This window comes from Strix aluco, chromosome 4 (assembly GCF_031877795.1).
Source record: "Strix aluco isolate bStrAlu1 chromosome 4, bStrAlu1.hap1, whole genome shotgun sequence".
NCBI lineage: Eukaryota > Metazoa > Chordata > Aves > Strigiformes > Strigidae > Strix > Strix aluco.
The window spans coordinates 122,914,512-122,937,567 of record NC_133934.1 but is presented as its reverse complement, the minus strand read 5'-3'; the positions used below and the strand labels follow the sequence as shown (position 1 = coordinate 122,937,567).

The 23,056-nt window shown below is 37.0% G+C and overlaps 1 protein-coding gene across 6 annotated transcripts in view; it reads right to left on the bottom strand.

Moving 5' to 3' along the window:
• The window catches only part of SLC38A6 (solute carrier family 38 member 6), a 44,994-nt gene that overhangs the window by 16,016 nt on the left and 5,922 nt on the right, over positions 1-23,056 (bottom strand). For all 6 annotated transcript variants that reach the window (XM_074820925.1, XM_074820929.1, XM_074820926.1 and 3 more), the window contains 5 exons: positions 22,811-22,863; positions 19,935-19,974; positions 8,894-8,972; positions 4,072-4,154; positions 3,543-3,601 (listed from right to left, as the gene is read on the bottom strand). In XM_074820925.1, coding sequence (XP_074677026.1) covers positions 3,543-3,601; positions 4,072-4,154; positions 8,894-8,972; positions 19,935-19,974; positions 22,811-22,863 — 314 coding nt within the window. The remainder of the gene's footprint in view (positions 1-3,542; positions 3,602-4,071; positions 4,155-8,893; positions 8,973-19,934; positions 19,975-22,810; positions 22,864-23,056) is intronic.

The following is a 23,056-nucleotide window of genomic DNA, read 5'->3' as shown; positions in this document are numbered from 1 at the left end:
AGGAAGGGTGTGAGAAGGGACAAGAACATGCTGGTACATCAAGAAGTTCAACTGAAGAGCGAGCAAAGGAGAAGCAGGAAGGGACCGAACACTATATAACTTGGGCCTCTATCGTACGTAGGCATGACTGTCATGTGGGTCACCCCTGCTCCATCCCTTCCTTGCCTGCACTGAGCAGCAAGAAGCTACGAGCTGAGACACTGATGCAGACCGCTGCTGCTGGAGTGCCACAGCCACACACCCAGGGCTGTGCTACCTCCCCAGGAAGCCCAAGCTTGTTGCCTAGCTGAAGACATTCACGAGGCTGAGAAAAAGGCTAAGAGTTTTTTTAAGGAGATCTCTGTGTATTTAAAGGCACCCAGATAGCAGAAATAAAGAAGATGCTTTGAAGGCTCCAAAGTAGGCGGCTTTGTGGGAAGTCTGGCTAAGGTTGGAACAGGCTTTCTGAGCGACGAAAAGGGGCATGAAGCTAAAGGGCAAGCTTTGGGGAAAAGAAAGTGTGCCTGGCAGTGGCGGGGGCAGGGTCTCCTGCAAGCTAAAGAGCAAAGACATACATAAACACTGCAGAGGGAGGTCAAGACAAGCCAAACCTAAAACGCTGAAGAACATTTTTCTAAAATTAAATTAATACAGATTAAGAACAGATTGAAATGGAAAGAAAAGGAGAGAAAATAAAATGCACTAGGTGCATTTAAAAATCTGTAATTGTATTTGCCCACCTGCTTAATTACTCAAAATCTGTTTGGGTTTCCAATTGTAGTCTAATGAGGTCCTCCCCAACAGGACGAGATTTTTAAGCTGGCAGCACAGCCCAGTTAGCTGAGCAGTCATGCCTGCAGCACAAGCTTCCTCTGGAACTTTAAGCCTATTTCATATAAACATTTTGAGTATAACAAACATTTGGTTTTAAGTGAAAATAACCTGAAGAGAGATTCTAGTTGAAATAAGGTACTTTAAACCCACACCAAAACCATTGCTAAAAAATAAAGTTAGAGGCTCAAAATGTTCTAATATTCTCAGTCGCGTTGCTTTTTCGGATCCTGCGGAGTGAAAACAGGAATCCCCTTATTCCAGCTGTACTGACAGCACTCAGAAAAGAGGGTCTCTCTCTGTGCATAACATCATTCATTACACGTGGCAGGTTCCCAATCTGCCTTACATTTTGTTCTGGGAACATAAACAAGAGATTTAGAAAAATACCATCAGGAATCATTAACACCTTTGTTGAACAAGCTACCAACAGGGCTGCCTCCACGAAAAAGGAAAAATCTGTCTTTACTCTTCACCAATATTCAATATAGCAAGAGGGGAGGCAATAAAAAAAAAGTTTAACGACTGCATTTAATATCTTTTTGCTTAGGATTCAAGTCAGGGAAGTATTCAACAATCAGAAACAAAAATTGCTCAGGACGTCACAGAATCTGGCTTTGAATTAATAGTTACATATATTTGTTTTCCTCCCAGATCAGCTCATCTCAGTGTTTTCGCTTTTTTCCAAGTGAGCACTACAACAAGTATATTAACTTTAAAGGAAGAGATGCTGAAGCACAGAGAGGAGATACGTGACCTGCCAAAGCCCCACAGCAGAGCACAGAGAACAAAGAGTAGTCTCTAGACCTTTTGCTCCATGAACTCACTAGACCATACTGACCAAGACATATGCTGTCTATTGTACCTATCTTTTCTGCAGGCTGTATTAAAACTGTGGCTTGCTGGCAAAAAGCTGAACAGATGGTATGGACTTGAAAATGCACAGAATTATTGTATATGCAAAATATAATTGTATTACTTCCATATGAGTAACACAGTTTTCTTCTGGAACAAATTAAAACATATCTACCATACAGAAATTAACATTGTGCAAACTAAAACACCATTTCAACAGCACATATCACCCACTTCAATTAAATATGAAAACTAAACCACAGTTAATGCATTTGAGTTTCAGTGCCTACAGAAGTCAGAGAGAACATTCTGTGAAGAATACTAGTTTTCTTTAAATATCCATAATGGCTTTTAAAAATTTTGACCTCAGTTGGATTTACTGTGGCTGTTTCTTTGTCATTTAACAACAAAGAGGAAGCATACAAATTTAACCATTTTGTAAGAAATCCATTAGTCTTTGTACTCCTTCATAGTACTTTCTGCCTACTTTTCTGATAGTCAAAACTAAACCCATTCCAGTTTGACACGTCTGCACACCAGTCTTGCTTACACACTTGCCTTTGAGTACAAAATTGTTTTCGAATGCATCCACCCATTACAACAGCTTTCTTCAGAGATGCATACACACATTCCCACTGAAATCCAGGAGCTGAGTTTGTTTTAAAACTCTTGCAACCACCTTCAGCCAAAGGACTATTTTCAGCATTATAGTTAGTGCTTGCTTTTTTTTTTTTTTTTTTTAAGATAAATTTTAGGGGAGAGGTCAAAAGTTAAGGTAATTTATAAATATTACAAATGAATTTCCATTAGCTCTGGAGAGGCTGTGGCTGCTCCTCAGTGCTCAGCTTAGGAAGAATACTTCCCAAGGTCCTACAAACACTGCAATTCTCCAGGGATACCCTAGGGAGATGTTTTGACAGCTTTGAAGTTTGGTTTTATCACATGGTTTAGTTCCTAATGGATTGCCTTGGTCTCCTGGATGGCATGTTTGTTCAACTTGCCTTCAACTCTGTTTATCCCTTTGTAAAACAGGTATTAAATGCAAGTCAATGCAAGCCAGAATGACAGGGGAGAGGGGGAACATTTTTCCAGTCTCCCAAATAAGATCCTTGTTTCTATACCTAGATGACAGAGTGCGAGTTGCTTGGTTGTACTACATATTACACATGCGTAAAAAGAAAAATAGTAAAAAGAAAAATAGTGCAATTTAAAGGCACATTTTCCCTCTTAGATCTGCCTAGCAGGTCTCACTTTTGATATTTGGAAACATCTACCTCACAGGGGCCTTGAGAGGGTGAACATCAGGGTCAAAAAGCCCCACATGGCTCAGAGAAAAGAACTTTTCCTTTCAGCGGGAAAGAAGAATAAGGTCATTGACGTATTAATGAATCTTGTAAACTGCCTTAATGAAGTTCTAGTTTTCTTTGCCTTTTTTTGAACTCTGTCACTCCATTATACATGTAAATTTAATTTATTTGGAGTATATTAAATTTTCTTCTGCACTAGTTGCAGTAAGTAATAGTTAGAAGCTAAGAAAACAGAATTCCATTCCACTACTAGTAGAGAAACAAAAGTATACGTGCCAGCTCCCTTCACTGCACCGTCAGCAAAACAAAAATATTGTTACATTTACCAGTCCAAAATATAATTATTTTAAATCTTTTCACATGCTTGAAAGTTCATATACATTTCCATGTCTCAGCAAAACAAGTGTAATCTGTCCAAGCAAGCACATACTGAACTTGAGGAAAACTCTAAATTTCACACAAAAAGTTAAGGGGGGGAGGGGATGACAATCCATTTCAAACTAGGCTTATGAAAACATTCGAACAATAAGAAAAAAAAATAGATAAGCTGTGCACAGATTTTTTACTTACCACAAGAGCAAAGTACACCATAAAGAAAAATGATAAACTACTTGTGTAGCCAAGAAAGCCTGTAAAATAACAGTAAAAATAAAAGAGAATTTATAAGGAAAGTGATCCTAATGTACAGCTAAAGCTTTACATTTTAGGCATGTTTTCTATTACAGTGCTTGGTATCTGGGGCTTAGGACTCAGAATAACAACATTCCAACTGCCTGTCACAGATCATTTATGTAGTTTTGTAGGGCAGAATTAGAACTGGCTTACCACTAATGGCATGCTGTAAGTAAATGCAGCTCTTTAATGTTCTGCTGTAAAGATTTTATTTTAGTATTGCAGACAAAATACTACTGCAACCCAAGTAATAGGTTAACTAGGCAGGGCTGGAAGGCAGAACACACTACAACAACTTAAGTAATCCCCACCATCACCAGCCCCCTGCCAGTTAAAATAAATAACTAACCCATTAAGTTTTTAAAGTCTTCAATTGTAATTGCTACTAAAGTAGAATAATATTCGCTTCTCTCCTTTAATTACTCACCAATTTTAGGAAGAAGCGCAAGAGGAAAAACAATGCAGACTGAAGTAATCAGTAGCAGCAGTCTCCCATCAAGGTACCAAGACCTGTTGGAAAATTTATTTACGATTGATATAAAGCTCGAGTCCTAAAGAAATATGTTCTACTTTAAAACTGTTATCTTAGACAAAATAACTACTAAGACAAGAAAAATAAGTAATTTCCAGTCTCACATGCTATTTACATGAATTTGTATTCCTGGTTTCTATATTGCGATACAAAGCAGAGCTCCCAGGTAACGAGAAAGCACAGCACCACCCCGTAACGAACCAGCGCTGCAGGCAATGCTCCACAGGCAAGTGTCTGCGTGGATCAGGGGGCTGATGTGTGTAAAGTTATTTCTCAGCAGCATAATACGCAAGTCTGCCTTTACTCAAAGCAATGATCAGAGTGCAAGGGTATTTCTTACTCTACAGATTTCCAACAGCAGTGCTTATGTAGTACACTACATAGATCCTGGATTACACCAAGATGCATATTTACACAACTGGAGGAAACGGCAATATTAATTCTCACTTACTGCTGAAAGCTTCCCTTCCAGTTTATTACTCCTACACAGCTTTAGCTACTGGCCATTTCCAAGAGGTGTGAAATAGAAAGCTCAGCTACCCAACCTATTTGTTTGAAAATTCAGTTATGTTTTCTAAACATACCAACTTTCTCTTCTGTCCAAGTTTCATTACACCTATCATCACAGCATTTAAATAATCTAAGAAAACAACAAGTAAATCAACTTTCCATTAATTTGAAATTATGATTGCTGTTCAGAGGTGATATAAGAAAGAAAAGCAATAACAAGGACTTTCTTATCTTTAACGTTGCACAGTGATCACTCCTTCTTTACATACATCCACACAGGAATTAAAGGACAGAAAGGATGGAAATTATGATAATGAAATTTGCTATAATGTTTAAACATAAAACTAAACATATAAAAAAAGCATCGTAGAGGCATACAAAGTCTTAATGCATTTAAAATCTATTCAAAGTAACAAAATCTCATCTCCAAACTGAGGAAAGTACATATGGGTAAATTGTTAAGAAACAGAAACATCTTGAGGGTGGCTCCCCCTAACTTGGTAATAACCATATCCTGTACTGATAAACATCTTGCACATCAGCCTCTGACTTTACTACCTATAAACACCCTGGCCTTTGACCTTCAAGTTTATTTAGTCCAGGATATGGTTAGCACCTAATAAACAGGCAGCACCTCAAGTTATCATAAGGAAAGTAGCATAACACCTGTGTTAAAGAAAAATTACCATAGACATATATTAGCTACTGTCATACATTGTGGACAGCCTCTGGTGTCACTCATTTGAAAAAATATGTAATATAAATGAACAGAGAAGTTTCAAGGTTGAGGCCATCTTCACTGTATCAAAATCAAAGTAACCCTCGAGTGACAATGTCTACATCAAAAATTACTCAAAGCACATCATTCTTCAAAAATATGTATTACTAGCCTAGGTCTGCTTCTCCTGAAGTGAAAAAACAACTTTGCCAAGATCAGCTCCCTGCTGTAGCATTCTTCACATTGTTATCACTTAGTGTTCACATATTTTTAAACATTTTCTTTCTTTCTAGTATGGTGGATGTTCAGATTCAGAGGAGCAGTATCATAGCAGTAGGCAAAAGTATACTGAATGCTGCACTGTATGTACATGTGGGACGTCTCTTTTAAGTCTCCCAATTCTAAGTGCAGCAAATCCACAGTTGCCATTGTAGCTCAGAAGCTCAGCAGGACAGAGAAAAAATTATTTTGGTTACTTTATGGTAAATGAAAACATTTGGAGGGGGAAGATAGAGGAAAACTGCAATGAGGTGATGGGAAGGAGCAAAAATATTTTTGTAAACAGCTTAGTTTTGGAATACCAATTCTTTTATTTAAAAATATCTCAAAAAACTGAATAGTGGACCATTTACTGGTTATCAAAAAATGTGTCTACTGCTTTCCTCAAAATACTGTTGTAGAAATACACTTACTTTCCAAAGGCAGAATAAATGTTTTGATATTGCCTTGAGAATCAGTTTGATCTGCAAATTTAATCCTATATGATAAAAGCATTCCAAATCTGAAATATGGAATATAAATCCTTGACTCTACTGAAAATGCTTTGGCATGCAGATGTTCCTCCTCCCTCCCCCCTATTTTAACTAAAAGCAGACATTTATAAATTGCTTTAATTTCATTCCTGAATGCAATGGGACAAGAGATTCATGTGTTCTAAATTAGGATCCTACTCTCAGTCCATACCAATTATATAACACACAAGCAAGACAACTTAATTGCATCAATCATATCCTCCTGACAGGGTCATTAAATGTTAACAGAGGGCTCACGAATTACAACTTTTAAACACAATCCTCATTTGAAACTATGCTCATGACATCAAAACTATGTGGCAATCTTGTAATGCAGACAGACTGAAACATCTCAACTCACAGTTAACAAGTGCTCATATTGTATGTTTTTGTTTTTTAATAAAGACACGAAGATGTATTACACACTGGCTCTGAGCCTTTCAAACACATGCACACCTGCTAACCTTGATCTATAAAAATAGTTCAGTGCACAAACTATTCTTTAAATGGCTTTCCCAAATGTATGGCTTGGGAGGGTTTATGCATATAAAATGTTTTCACAGACAGTTTAAATGACACTTGATACATTCTAACTTCAGTTAAAGATAAATTCTGCACCCAAATGAACGTGTATCAGATGCTATAATGACGTAGAACAGTTGTGCAACCACATCTGGAAACAAGTCGTCCAGTTAAAGGAGTTTGATTAAACTAGTCAATATTTATGCCCTTTGCATAAATAAGTTGCTACTTAGGCTTGATATTTGATTATCTATTTTTATGGAACAATTTGCTACAATTTAAAAACTCAGTAAAAAAAATACTCAACATCTCCAAAGAAATACACAAAAACAAGATTATGATCTACCATGGCAATTAGTATGGCAAAATATATGAAATATCGATGTGGGTATACAGAGAAGGTCAGCTGTGTGCAGGCACCTGGAATACTACTTGACCACAGCATTTGAAACATTTGCTTGGGCAAAGAATAGAGGAGTCAAATCGTGTCAAATAGACATCTACCAGTGGAAGAACTCCCAATAACAAGAGGCAGAAAGGCTGAGACTTGGGCTGACAATCAGCTTACCACTTGAGTTGCGGTTAGTATTCCTATGGGCAATTTCAGATATTTCTAAAAGCACCGAGAATTACAATGGCTCAAGATGAGCTCTAATAACCACTTCAACCATATTAACCTGTCTGCCTGTTCACCAGTGTTCTCATCCAGAAGATCTGCACTAGGACCTTGACAAAGAAAGCTGGTTGGAGTGTTCTCAAATAGGCACCTTAATAAAGAAGTTGTTTGTAGTGCCTTTTTTAGGCAGAACAATCCTTTGAGCAGTATGCATGCACACGGGACCTCCAGATTCTACCTATTATGAGTTTTCATAAGCTGTTTGTTTAAAAGTGTATCTTTGCTGGGAAAAGTCACTTTTCATAAGCAGAGCTGACATAAAATTAAGAACAGTAGTAAGTGATGTTATATGCTAAATTTGGGGACAGACAGACTGGAACACACATGCAGCAGATACAGCAGCAGGCTCAACACCACTGCGGATGAAGAGTGGAGTTAGAAGTATGATCTTGAAGGAAAAGGTGATAGCACCCAAGTGAAAAGCTGATGACTGCCACAGCTGCAAGAGATACAGTAGCAGACTAAAAATGACAAATACACATAAAACATAATAGTTAAAAAAAAAAACAAACCACGAAAAAGCCTGTTACTAAAAATGTATTATTGCAAGGGCCAGGAGGGCAGAACAACAGAGCACAAGATTACCACCACACTTCATTTCTCAAAATGTTCTTTATAAAATGGAAAATTTATAAATGACAAAATATAAAATGAACTAAAGTACCTTTTAAAAAATAATTTCAAACTTAAAATTCACCCACAACATTCAGGAATAATACATGCATCACACGGCCTTGAGACAATTTCACCACATTTCAATCCAGATAAAGTGTTGAGCTCAAAACATCTGAAAACAGCAGTTTGGAAAAACAGCCGTAACACAATCTAAGACACACTGTTATGAATGACAGCAGCACTGGAACAACTCGAACAAGATACTTCGGTGCTGAAGCTGCAATGTTTGTCTTAGCACAGGCAGAGATTTCTTGTGACAATTCTGATAGAATTCTGAGGCACTCACTCCTTACACACAGCTTTATAGCTCAATTGCGAAGAACAATTTCTTTACTGGGAGCCAAGTTAAGGAATTATAAACCAAGTCTGGAAACCTGGCATTTTTCCCAAGACAAGTCCAATTACTGAAGCAAGACAACAAAATGTTTAAATTTAAATATCTGCCAGTTTTTGTACTGTGGTTTTGAAATATGTGAAGTGATAACATGACAGCAGTTTAAATGTTTCTCCTCCTCTCCCTCCTGTCCCCTCCTGCTTCCCCTTTTAAATTTTTACAGAAGGGAGATTTCTGTAGATGGAGTTTTGCCACTGACTTTAAGGTCGTCTGATGGGAAATTGCTATGAGGAAAGAATCACGCTCTGTGTGTGTGCTGCAGAAGGCTTGCACATGCCAAACACATTTCATATTCCAAGAACTCCTGTAAATAACTAATTTTTTTAGCATGTGAGATCGGAGGGAAGTGTCAGTACCCATCTCCTTCAGCTGTCCTGAACCACTTTCTTCTTCAAGAGGAATACAGAATAATATGAAGCATTTTTCCTTACCCACTCTCGTCTCCACTTAAGAATCCCGCAACAGCACCAGGAAGTTCAGACTTAACAATTAAAAGATAAGATGACATAGCTGCAAACAGAAGCAGAACAGATTTAGTAGACGAACACCAGTATCTCTGGTTGCAACAATTAGCACGGCTTAACCAGAGTGGTTATGACTGGAACATCTCAGCTATATATCAGACACCATGGCACCAGAATCAGAATTTATTTTCTCATATACTTCCTTTAAAATTAGCTGCAAATCCCTGAGTATTGTACTGATGTTAGCTAATGCCTCCAAAGAGGCCGTTACGATGTGAGTCTTGAAACAAGGAAAACATAATCCAAAGGACTAAAAGGCAAAACAATATGAAAATATAGGCCTGACCTTTTACCTGGGAATACGGACCTACAGCCTAGAGACAAACTACAAGGCTGCAGCACTACTCCTTCCTCTTTACTCTTTATAAGACATTGCTAATGATGAGTGTAAATAATATGATTTGTTTCTATCCATACAACCAGTTTTTTTAAAGACTCAGTTTTTAATGTTGTTCAATAGCTGTTGTACTAAATAAATACGTGACAGAAATTTAAAGACAGGAATTGGACTTGAAAGGTTTTTTATATACTGCATGGTTTGGCCCTTGGAAGTAAGAGGATTATCAGTGACAGATCTCCGCTTTTCATGCTAAACCCACCACCAAGATGATCCCAACAACAACACCAAGCACAAAACTATACAGGAACTGCAAATCAGAAGAGAAATTGTTAGTTACTCTCATAAGGAGTGTCAAACTGAAATTAAGCATTTATAATTCTATTCAGAAGAAAGCAATGATGCATACACATAAATCCAAAAGCTACTTCACTGTATCACTTTTCTCCTTTACTATATAAAATGATCAAAGGCATAAACAAAAGGGTTTTTAAATTACAACTTATACTAACCTAATACCTTCACATACTGTTCATGTCACCTTTTTCTTTTACATAAGCAGCAAGTATTTGTATGAATCAAAGAAACATCAGAGAATTACTCAAAAAAAAAAAAATCAAGCTTTACAGCTTCAAGCAATATCAAAACCTATATGAAACTAATTTTCATCCTTCAGCAGCAATTTTAATAATGTGCTGACAAAAGTTTAGTTACATTTAAAACTTCACAAAAATTCATCCGTTCTATTCAAATTTTACTGTTCTATATTTAGTAATTATTTAGAATTTTACCACGCTGTACTTATTAATGTTTTAAAATTAAAACATAGATTTTAAAAATGTAAACTAGCAAACTTCCACAAGCTGAATTTTTAATAAGTTTGTGGGGGTTTTTTCAAAAGGAACGTTTTGAACCATAAAAAAAACATGTGGACTCAGACATTGTTGTACTAACAGCAGTTAATCCTAAATTTTGAAGAAAGGTAATGTGGTCTCTATGTAAAGAAAGCGAATTCTATTAATACAAAGTGACATCTACCTACCGCAAGGTTAAATTAAAACCATTTGGTAGGTCACTAAATAAGGAAATACTCACTTCTTATAATTAAAAGCTCTGTTTTTTCCAATATTCAAGGATATTTCCCTGTTGACATGTAGCTGTTGATTGTGGCTGGCGAGGTATTTATCTGCTGTCCTGATTTTACTCTATTTGCATACAACAGAATGAAGATTCAACCACAGAGAACCTTACAGAATGCATATTTCTAAATCACCAGAATTTGTAAGTAAATTAACATAATTTCTCATACTAAGCTACAGGCAGATGCATATTTCACCCTAAGGAAAGACAGATTTTTAAAAAATTAAGTGGGAGGAGGGGAAGAAGGAAAATTCCTCTAAATTATAATTCAACTCTATCCATTAGCCTTCTTTCTTGTATTATACAATACTTTATACACAAGCAAGTCAAGATTTTCATATATTTATGTCCTTCAGAAAGATTTAAAAATTAGTTCTTTTGCAGCCTCAGCTGCAGAAAGCTTCAAATTAATTTCCAGATCAGATTTCCTCCTAATATGCAATCTGTCACTCTTCCCTTGCATTCCTATTAGCCTCTGGCTAATCATTTGATCACTTATCCTTTGTTGTGTGCTTACTCTTTGTTTTTAAAAGAGGAGTCCTATTTCACTGAATTCCACTCCTAAGTAGGGAACCAATCATGCACCAAGAAACTTGCACATGCTAAACATTTGTATGCATCTTTCTTCCTTTCTCTGGACATATGGGAAACAATCTCACATAGTAGGATTTTTTTTCCTCAGTTTATATTCTTTTATTTGTTCTCAGAAGATGAAAAAAAGAATTTTATTTATATCCTGATGGTTAGATAAAACATGAATTTCACACATAAACCTGAGCAGCACACCCATGCTAAATACAGTTTTAAAAGTCAAATCCTGATTTTTCTTCACTTACAAACACAGTTGTAATTCTCCTCACGAGCAACAGCTCCTCGTGGCTTTACTCAGCATGAAAGAAGAGACACTAACCACTGTATAACTCTCTGAAACACACTACAAATGAGCAAAGAACATTGTTTGTTTTTTAAAGCTGAAACCAAAACAGAAAAGCATCTTCGAAAAGGGCAGAGTAACCTGAAAAAAATTCTCTCAAGTAAGAATAAAGTGCATACAGTATGATATACAAAAAGTCATATATCCTTTGCTCGAAATAAGAAATTTTACTTAACTTCCCTGGTGCCTGTCACGATCGAAGCCATGTCAAGTTATATTGTAAAAATTAAACATCAGCTATCCTTGGCAGTCTTAATGTATAACGGAAGGAAGAGATTACACCGTCACAAGGCTCAACTGTGACATAAGTGAACACAACAAAAAGCATGCTTTGATTTATTCCACTGTGAAATACTGACTTCCTCTGTCATTTAGAAAATAATTTCAATGTTTTAATGGCTAACTTTTAAGGCCCCTTTTATCACATGCAATAATTACAATGAACATACATTGAACTTTAGAAGCCAAGCGTTCAAAAAAAAATAGCAAATGTCAGAAGCAACATTCCCGTCAGAGTTCACCCCCCTTGCATGCACATAGTATGAGAGAGCAGAACTTAGTGCTCTTGCAACCCAGTCTCACTCCCTAAATTAAAAGTGTTATGTTTTCTTGCTCTCAGCTTCTCTTTGCAACACGAGATATCTATCTTTAGCACCGCATGAGACAGATTTCCTGCAGAACGAATGGTGTACAACGATGTAGTTGGAGGCTTTATAGCAATATGCCGATGCAACAAGTGCTGAACTACATGAGCAACCTTCATATAGTCGCTTTTTAATTTTCAGGTCCTGAATTTGCATTATTATGTTATTTTTAAATAATTTTCAGTATGCACTAAGAGCTACTTGATGGAGAACCAAGCAGGTCTGAACTTCTCAACAGGCCTTGACACAAAAATGCCATAAAACAGTATTTAGCAGAAATTAAAATTATATTACTACTTTATTATCCAACAGGCTTACCACTGTCTTGAAAGCAGCAAGAAATTATAATCTTAAAATACAAATCACTTTGCCATGTTCTAAAAACTTGGTATTAACTCTTTGACAGAAAAAAACAAACAAACAAAAAAACGTTTGTTACAATATGAAATAGGGTACTTGCTTTACACTTTCATTATTATAACTTGTAGTGCCAACATGAGATATGACTCTCTATAAATAAATATACCATGCATACGTTATTGAGAATGTCCTTACTGTGCTGAGCATATGTGCCCCTGCCTGAGAAAATGTTAGCTACTGGAAAAAATGGGAAGCCAAGGTTATGTTTTTAAAATAGCCCCGAAGTACCTTTTCTGAGGTACTCCAATCTTGAAAATCAAATATGTGAGTGGCTTTTTGGTTACCAGGAAAAGAAGTGTAACTTTTTCTTATTATCCTACCCAAAAAAAGATCAATTGCATCCACAGCAATGATGCAAGAGAATATGTACATTAAACTTATGTGTAAACATATAATTTATTCCTTCCTTAGAAAATGCTTGGTGATAAATCCCTTCAAATCATTTAATTGAAGGGACTGAATCTAACTCCTTGGTTAGTTTTTCCTTATCTACCACAGTAGCTGATCATATCAGAGCGCTATTAAGACATCTTACATTATTAAGCACTATGCAAAAATGGAACCAAGCTACCCTCCAAACTTCACACGGGAAGAGACAGGGGGCTGGGGAAATCCAGACTCTATCAACACTGGCACTTCAGCTCCCACTTAAAAGAAGAGGGGTGCTGATCTGGGAGTCAGGACAAGTAGATAGAGCAATCTTGATCCTCATCTGGGGAATACCAGATAACACAGAGATTCCTCAACAAATGCCTATAGATAATTAAAGCACATGAAAATGTTTGTAACTCTCATCCTCTAAAGAGTTCAGTCAGTAAGATCCCTGTTTTTCCCAAAATACTGAGAAGATTAGAGGCTGAAAGACAGAAATAGCAGAATAAACACTGCCGGTCAACTGCACACTCCAGCCTAACTGAGCTGGATCTTTCATAGCAACTGCACGTGACAAACCCCTCTGGGCTTGTGTCTCCCTGTGCTGGTATGGAGGTTGTTTAAAATTGAATCTGTCCTAATCCAAACAACCTGACAGAGTTAAAAAGGCAAGCAGGGAAGGATTTCAAGAAAGAAAATGAAACTAGAAAGGATTTGGGGCAAGCTCCCATTTTTCCCATCAAAGAATTAGAATGGAATAGCAAGATAGGAAGTACTTCAGTGTGGCACTGAGCTCCTCCTAAGTAATTCGAACTGTGGAAACATCAGGAATGATGGATGGATGCCACTGAAAACCATCAACTATTTTAGCCCTCACATCATAGGGCCTTAAGAGCATGCTCTTTCATTTTCATTTTGCTATCAATCCCCCACACACTCGATTTTAAGAAGTCTCCCAATTATTGCATGTATTGTTTTTAATATTTCCTCTTAGTGGAAGCTTAAAAACTGAAAAAAATTTGTTGGGATCATCTGGATTTTTTTAAATGCAGATGTAGACTGGAAATGTAACACTTGTCCATATGGAGAAGTTCCAAGAACAGAAATAAATTGTCAACTTTTTTGCTAGTCTTCACGTTATGGACACACCTAGTGATGAATTTCTGCTCCCCTGCTTCCCTTTTCTTCTAACTTTAGCTTTTATCTGAATTATTCTGGAACTTACCTATGGCAAGCTTAAAAAAAAGTCCTTCTTATTCTACTGGGAACACATGTGCAGCAGATTTATTTTGGTGTAACTTCACTAGTTTACAGTTATGGTAATAAAACTGAATAAAACTGTTTTCTACATAGCTCATCATATATTCCATTTTGAAGTACAGTGGCAGGTTGGGATTTTTGTTGGTTTTTTTATTTAAAGCAAGCTTAATATTCTTTACAATATCAAACCTTCCAACAACCATGCACTGCCATATGAAAACACAAGAGCATGGGTCATCAATTGTTAAATTAGTACAGGAGCTGACAAACCTGCCCTTAATTAAGGCAGCTCTGCACTGGAAATCCTCACTTTGAATTGGTAAGGATAATTAGTCTTTCAGGTCAAAAGCAAACTGCACTGTGAAAACAAACATTCAAGTTTGTTTGAAAACAGAATTAGATTTCCCATGCTTAAAGGAAACTCAGTAATTTCTTAAGGTATTAACAAAGCAGGTCTCAGCATGTAGCAAGCTGTATTTTATTCCTCCATGATTTGCACCATCATTTATTTTCAAAGTTGGTAGTGTACTCCAATTACAAAAAGAAGATTACTCCTGCCCACCCCCCACATTCTTAAAAACTATTTGGTCCATTTAAATTTGAGAGAAATTTTGTAAATATTTTTAAAACTAAATTTCAGAATGGATGAACTCTAGGAAAAAAAACCCACACAAAATAATTTGCAAAGCAAGAATGCCCAATTAACTTGATAAAACAAGGGTTTTTTTTTTAATCCATGCACAGCATTGAGAAGTACTGACACACAGAGAGCGCACATATAACTCCTTCCCCTGCAAATCCGTAAGTTAAATATTTCATTGTTTACCTCACACACACAAAAACAGGGGGATGTGGGATGTGGAATAATGGCTGGAGGTTCCCGAGGCGGCCGGCAGCTCTGCCGGGAAGGCAGCCCCGGGTGTGTGCGGCCGGGCCAGGCCAGCAGATGGTGGTGCGAGAGCTGTTATTTAAATACATGCTTTTTCCCGTGGTTACGCCTCTTGATTTACTTCGGGAAGCTTGAAAAATATGAACTATGTAAATACATATTTAGCACGTATGACATTTACAGCATGGTTTCTGTGTATTGTCCATCACGTCGACTGTATTAACAGGCCATAAAATCCAGCTCAAGAACTGAATCTCCCATCAGAACTAATCCTGTAACTTCTATTTACTGCCTATAGCATTCAGGTAGAACCAAGGATAAAACAGCGCTCCAGGGATACAGAACAATCTTTTTTCCTCATTCCTTATTCTTACAAGGAAAAAAAACGTGTACCTTTGAGGACATGTTAATTGCAGAACACAAACAAAATCCACAAGTACCAGCTACAGAAATTACACTCAATTAAACTGTATTTATACTAGAAAACAAGTAATTCTTTGCAAAATTAAGATAGTTGTCTGGAAAGCTTAGTTCCAAAGAGTGACTGCAATGATCATTTGGGTACAAGCCAAGACAGGCTAGTTACTTATACTGATCCACAGCACGAGAATTCCCCTGTGTATCTCAGCCTATCGAAATAAATTGGAAAAAAAAAAGGTCTGTTGCAAAAAATCCTCACACAGACCACCTATGCTACATGGCTGTACTGCAGGTTCTACTGTTGCACTTAATCCCACTGCTAATAAATTTTAAATAATTAAACTCATGTTCTCAGCAGTTTCAATTTATGTCTCTGTGTATCACAGCTACCAGACCCTCTGGGCCCGGCCGTATCTCCCTACAGCAGTGACCTTCAGCTGATACCAGCCCGCAGCCCAGAGCTGTACGCTGTAAAACACTCCACATACTTCCTGCTAGACCTCAATGCTGAAGATTTGTTAGTGTTGGCAACAGCCTGGGAGCTGCTCTTGTGCAATGCTTTATTGTGTTTGTCTCCATTTTTCCACCAGCCTTGCTAAAATAATTCCTTCTGTAACTTCATTACATGTGCTTTAAGGTTCCTACTGATCTTCTCTTGCCCACATGGCTGTGGAGTGTCCTCCTTTTCAGTCACGTCCACTGACAGGACAATTCCAGGAGGAAGAATTCCTGTCTTCCTTTCCCTCTTCAAAAAAGATCTAGGAAGCTCCCAGAACTTCCCTGGCAGAAGAGGGGGAAGGGCTGCATGATGCCGAGCCACAGCTTTGGCCCACTGTGCCTCATCCATCACTTCCTAGAAGCACAACACTATTAAAACAATAGCAGGGACTCCATCCAACTCCAGCCGCTCCTGGGAAGGATTACAAAAAGAGCCAGCAGAGCCATGTAACAGCGTTTTCAATAGCAGCCTGCCTCACTCCTTCTACGCCTTCAGGCGTACAACGTCCCCAAGGGACCTCTCTCATCTCAGAGGGCACGTGACAAGATCTGACAACCTTCAAGATCATCTTCTGCATGGCAGGCAAGAAATGGACATGTGGAAGATCACTCCACTTACGGACATGGGAGGGAAAGGAAAGGAAAGGGTCGGGAGGAGTGGATGAACAAAACAGCAGTCTGGCACATGCAATCTGACAGTTTCCTTTCTAGTGTCTAGTTTGCAACCCCACAAACACACTAACTAGCTCTTTCCAAACAAGGTAGTTCACATGTAACTAATCACTAGTTATTTAGATTAAAGGGCTGCTGGATTGGGCTAAAATACTGACAAATAGAACAATCTAAAAATTAGTAGCGCTGGCCAACCCATTCAACCTTTTGGTTTCACTTTATTAACAAACATCTGTATTGCAAGACCAAGCACATATTGATATAAGGAAAGCTAAGCAAATATTCTCAGTTTAATCACTCTAAGCTAAGAATTCATATATGTTCTATAAAGTCTTTAAGTCACAGTATTTAAGATGACCTTAATTTACATTGGGCTATTGCAAAATTAACGCATTATCCTGATGCATCCTTAGTTAATCCTTGGTACTTAAATGGAATTTGGTATTTGATTTGTGTTACTTGCATTAACATAACACAAAGTGTTCCAAGAGGTGATTAAAACTCTGCAGGAAAGTTGAGCACTCATGTTAAGAAATGGATGTTAAAATTCCAAGCAATGTACTTGAAATCAATTTTTTTTAACCTTTTAAATTCCAAATTTGACCAACCAGTGCTTTCCTGGAGCTGTAGAACAATCTTTTTTTTTCCCCTTTGGGTATCCTGCTAGCGAAAAATCAACTCCCCCATCCTCACAAATCCATAAGCATATGCAATTAGGATATCAAATTCAAATTTGCACTTTAAGGTCTCTTTTTAAAAAAACACAAGATGACAAATTGGAAAGCACAACTATATTAAAATGATTACTAAAAAGCTCTCTCCACCCCAAATGAATGTGAATCACTTATGCATTTAAATTATTTTTAGAAGTGATCAGACCAAACTTTAAAAAAGCCCAGACTAGATACTGATAGTGACAATAACCCTAGTAAAGTTGCTTATTTTAATCACAAACCATCATTCATTATCTCATGCTCTCCAATCACTTTTGAAATAAGATACTGTATGATGCAATATATGCAGGACTGATGATGGAGTAGGTAACAGAAAACAATGTTATTTTTAGCCTTACTCTGAAATTAAAGATGTTGACAGAGCCTGGACATCTGCCCAGCAGGCACAGTGCTGCTGGTTCCTTCAAACAGACAGAAAAGCAGAAAGAGGGGAACACCTACCAAACTGCACCAAGGGCAGAACCTAAGTTTTACACTTAATTCCAGCATGGTTCCCATTCAGGACAAACTATGCTCCACAGTTTCACCACTCCCATGTAAAATCTGCAGAAGGACCAGAAAGAGAAGAAATGCATAGAAAGAAAAGAATTTTTCTTGAAGAGTCAAGGTTCTGTGAGAGGTAAAGAGAACTCTTCATCCCTCTTTTTTTTTTTTTTCCTAAAGAGCCTGTTAGCCTACAGTATAGTCATCTTCTAAGATGATTCCTGACACAGTGCTGCTCTGCTGACTTGGACTGCAGCATCACAGGACTCTGCCAAAGGCAGTTGTTAAGGAGAGAAATAACTCAGCTGGGAGCTCTGTTCCCAAACAGAAATCTAAATACTAAACAGAAGCTGTGATAGCTCCTTGCAATGACACTACAATACATCTTCTGTATGGCAGAAGCTGCCAAGGAGGCCCAACTTGCAACCCGTGTTTTCACAGACCTCCCTTCCTCACAGACTGGGGTACCACTAACAGATTCAGAGAAGGAAAGTCAGCTTTCTCTTTTCAGTGCATTTGAAAATAAGGAATCTTTGCAAGCAAACATACTGGATGCATGAACCATCTCAATGAAAGATATATTGCCCTTGCAACCAGAAGGACCAAAACAGAGTTCTGAAAACTTCCATCAAAATGAGGTCATTACAAATAATTGAAAGAGGAGTTTCAACTTGCAAAAATCTACTTTTAACTAGTTAAACAGAAAACCACTGGTTGGCAAACCAGGCCTGACTTGTTGGCAGAGAAGGCCACTGCAGAAGGCAGTTTGATAATATCCAGCATGCACCAGTTAGGGGCTCTACAGTTACTGAGCTGAATTTTATTAAAAATGACACAGAGAAGGTTATGAACTGCTATGAGGAAGAAATGAGAGTCATATTTCCTTTGACCACAGAGTCTTGTACACAATCCCAGAGTCTCCAGAACCTGCACAGTGTAACCCTCCTTTCTCTAGTACTGTTTATTTAGAGGTCCACTCAAACAGGAAAGGAAATGAAAAAATTTGTTCATTGCTACAGAACATCCTCTAAAACTGTATGAATAAATAATCCTTAATCATGGAATTAGTATGTTCATTCCTGCCTTAAATTAATGCTTGGGTTTTTATAGCCATTTCAATTAGGCAGTTTTTATTACTGGAGCTTTTAGTGTAAGAAGAGATTCCAATTTTATAAAAGCAGTTACTCAGTCTAGTTCTAGGTCTCTACATAGTGACAAAAAACAGCAATCACTGAATTATCTGGACTCAACAGGTAATCCTAAAGGCAAGAACAGCAGCACTGGAATGCTGTTTCCTTCTGTCAATGTATGTGAACGTGTATCTTCTTGGGGGTCAGGGACGGAGAGGAGGGAGCTTTCACGTAATTCCCTCATCTAAAAGAAATTATCTAAAACATTTACAGCCAAAAAAAAATTAAAATTGTTCTGTTAAACACTGTCTACTTTCAGACAATTAATTTCTAAGGGCACTACTTAGTAACTGTAAAATATTTGAACAAACTGAGCAAGACTTTAAATGCTTCGGCAATTTTTTTAATACAAAGACAGCTAGTGTTATTTTATTATGTCATGCACCAAGGAAGGCAAAATAAGAGTAATGTAACTGGACAGCCCAGCATATGACAACATAGACTATCAGCCCACATGATTGAAGTCAGCAAACTAAACACCACCCTCAAAAACCAAGGTATTGAGCTAACAGAAAGCTACCATTAATAACAAACATATGAAACTTCGTGGCTAAGTAAACATTGTTACACAAATCACTAAAACGCATAAGCAAGTTCCAACAACAAAAGGCAAAACACATGATATGATAAAACGTAGCTACCAGATGCAAATGTATGGAACAGTGGAGAGGAGATTATGCTTTGTCAGCCCCTCCTAATTAGCCATGCCAGCTATAGTGGGTGTGCTCCACATCCTGTGATGCAGTATGAGGCATACAATCCGACCCCCCGTAAGTCCCCCCATCTACCCCACAACTACCACAATCACCTAAGCCTTTTCTTTAAGTTTTCTGTCCTTTTAATCAGTCTCTTAAGAACACTTTCATTTAATTACTGCCTTTGGTGTTTGTGGAGCTTTGTAGACTGTAGAGGTTATACTCCACTCAGTTAATAGTGAGCATATGAAGTTTCTTACCTCCAATATTCTGGATAATTATTGTAGTTGCAACAAGGACCTATAAAAAAAATTGATTTCTTTAGAAAGAGTAAGGATAACTAAAATCGTATGTCTATAGCAGTCATAAACCACATATGTATTATCTTAAACAGACCAGATGTAGAAGCGATAACTAGTACTGAAAGGAAAGGCATCTTCTCTTTCCTGAAGAGTTTAACACATGGAAACCAACACAATCAAAAATGAATACAAAAGCAAAAAATCTCCCTGGAAGTACTGCATTTTCATTCTCAGATTACAAAACAAGTGAAGCCTGTTCTGCAGAAGATGAGTTTTTTAAAAAAATCACTGAAAACATGTAAGTGCACTCTGATAGACGTTAGGAGAGTACAAATGAAAACGATCATTCACCTCTGAAAAGACAATCAGACAGCAGGGATTTGTACAAGCTACCACCTCACTCACTCCAAAAAACCTGAATATTTTTAACTGTAATGAATGTCATTACTTTTTTAAACTTGTAAACCAGATAGACTTTTCTTTAGCATTTGTGATTATTCATACTGGACTGATACAAAAGTAGAAATAATCACAGACCATTAAAATATTTGTCTGAATCCAAAGAATTAACTGAAAAAAAAACTAAAAGCGTTTAAAGTTTTCCCAGTGTTTTCTTCTCAGATCACTTCTATAACAGTACAATCATTTAGTACAGTTTTTCTTTTTACCCACTGCTCTTCTTGATGTAGCAGGACCTTCCACATGATTGCTACCATTAAGTCAACTTGGAAAAAATTAAGCCACAGTTATGAGAATAAAACAAAATTTGTACTTTTGAATAAAATCTGAAAACACAGTTGCCATTTTTTTCAGTTGATCAGCTAGAAAATCATGTCATTTTTTGAACAACTTCAACATCATTTCAAAAGTCACCAGGTGAAAGAAAAAATAAGAAAGAAAAAAAGGATGGTATCTTGGAATTTGCCATAGATGGAAACACATACTTCATGCCTTTGGAAAGGGAGAATCAGCAGTCTTCCAGTAGCAGAAAATCTCCATTCTCACAAATCTCAGAAAAGTATGTTTGACAGGAAATCACTATAAGGTTGAATAACCGCTCTACTTCAAAAGCAGTTAACCAGTAGTTTACTGCCAACCTAAGATGCCAGTTCAAGTAAGATCCTACAGCAGTCTGTCTGTACCATTAGCAAGTGACTTGGGTGAGGGAAATGTACTACTTTAAAGAAAAAAAAAAAGCCACCTGTGCCTGACTGAAGTGAAGAACATAGTACCAGCCACGTTCTATCTAAAATATAGGTAATAATTGCATTTCTTGTCACTGCCAAGTTCTCAGCCAGCTTACTGTGTTCCGTTTTGCAGGCAAGTTTTAAGAAAGGTGTATAAATATCAAAGATACTTCAAGAGGGAAAGATAAGTTTTCCAGAAAACATCAGTTCATCAGGAAAGCTTGGTGAACTTTGGTTAATTATTTTATCAAAACAACAGCTTCCCAAGCTAGAAGTATTCCAGTGCTCTCCATGCACACTGAAAATACAAGATCAGATGATTTTTTGCCCAAATTATTTAAAATTATGAAAAAATATATTAAGGAGAATAAAACAACTACTGATGTTGACTACACAGTGAAGCTGTGAAATCTCCATTTAAGCTTTTAAATAACAGATTAGACAAACATCTGCCAAGATGTACACGTGTTTCCCCCTGCTTTCAGAGCAAAGGCATGCTAAGTCACATTTTACTATCTCCTTAAGCTCTAACATTTCTATGACTTCTGCCTCTAATGGCTTGTGGTTAATGTGTACAGAACAGCTCCTGTAAGAAATTATTTCATACTTTGCTAATATCAAGTTTTATTATCTCTTGAGGTTGATCACTTCTTAACTTTGATCAATAAATATTGATCCTCACCGACTATGCTTGTATCTGCTTATTAATGCTAATGGAAGTCCTATCTAATAGCTCAGATTTAATTCCCAGTTACATTAAAACAGAAGAAATTGACCCAAGTCTGTTAAGCAGAACACATTTTTTAAAAATTTACACTGTTTCAGTAAACCATTAAAATCACACTTCTGTGTGGTAAAATCTGCTTTTAGTATTGTGTAACACAGAGCATCGAAGTCCTAACGTTAAGCAGTATTCACAAGTAGTATCTCCTGTGCACACAGTATTAGGGGACAACGTTGTCTATTAGGAGAAACAGATTCAGTACACACTACTAAAAATGATGGCTTACATGTCGATTACGCTTATATCAAAAATGGTTAGTTTGTTGGTGGCTTCTGTATTTTGGGGTTTTTTTGTTTGTTTTTTTTGTAAATCATGAGATAAAACAAGAAGAAACATTCATCCGAACACTTTATTAAACAAAAGAAAAAAATTAACATGCATTAAACAAACTCATATTTGTTCCTACCGTGGAAACTGCATGAAAGGCAAACACTTACCTTAGATCTCTATTAAATGCTAGAACACCAACAGTAAATCACTTACCTGTCTCTTAAAAGTTTACAGCAGAGGTACAACAGGACTGTAACAAACCTGAAACGCATCACTGAGCCAACGTGACACCACCACCAGTGAGCATGTATTTGTACATACAACTAAAAAGTGAACACACTGACAAGAAAGTAGCACAAAATCTTGCATTTACAGAATGTCTGTTTTACAGTTACCTAAAGTTAGGGCTTCCACAAACCAGACACACTAACTGAAATGTAGCAAAAAGCTTCAGAGCGTAATGGCTTTTTCAGTATACTACCACGTCAGTAATTATACTACTTGTTTCATTTATATCTCTTTACTATGCAAAAAACAGTTGTTTATCAGAAGCGTGAGACCAAGAAGAAAAATACACAGGTAGAAATACTCACCTTTCCAGTTGATCCAAATGCAAACAGGCCAAGGTCTTCATAAGAAGTGACGGCTGTTAGTAAGGAAAAACAAAGCTAAAATATTTCTAACTTCAAAATCACTTGAAAGGTCAAGTTTAGCTTTTTTTCCCTTTTTAATTTAACATAATTCAGGACAGAATTAAAAGAGTATTTATAGTATTTCTTATTTACAAAATAGCTTTTATATACACCTGTACTCCTGCTACAAAATACAGCTGTGCTCAG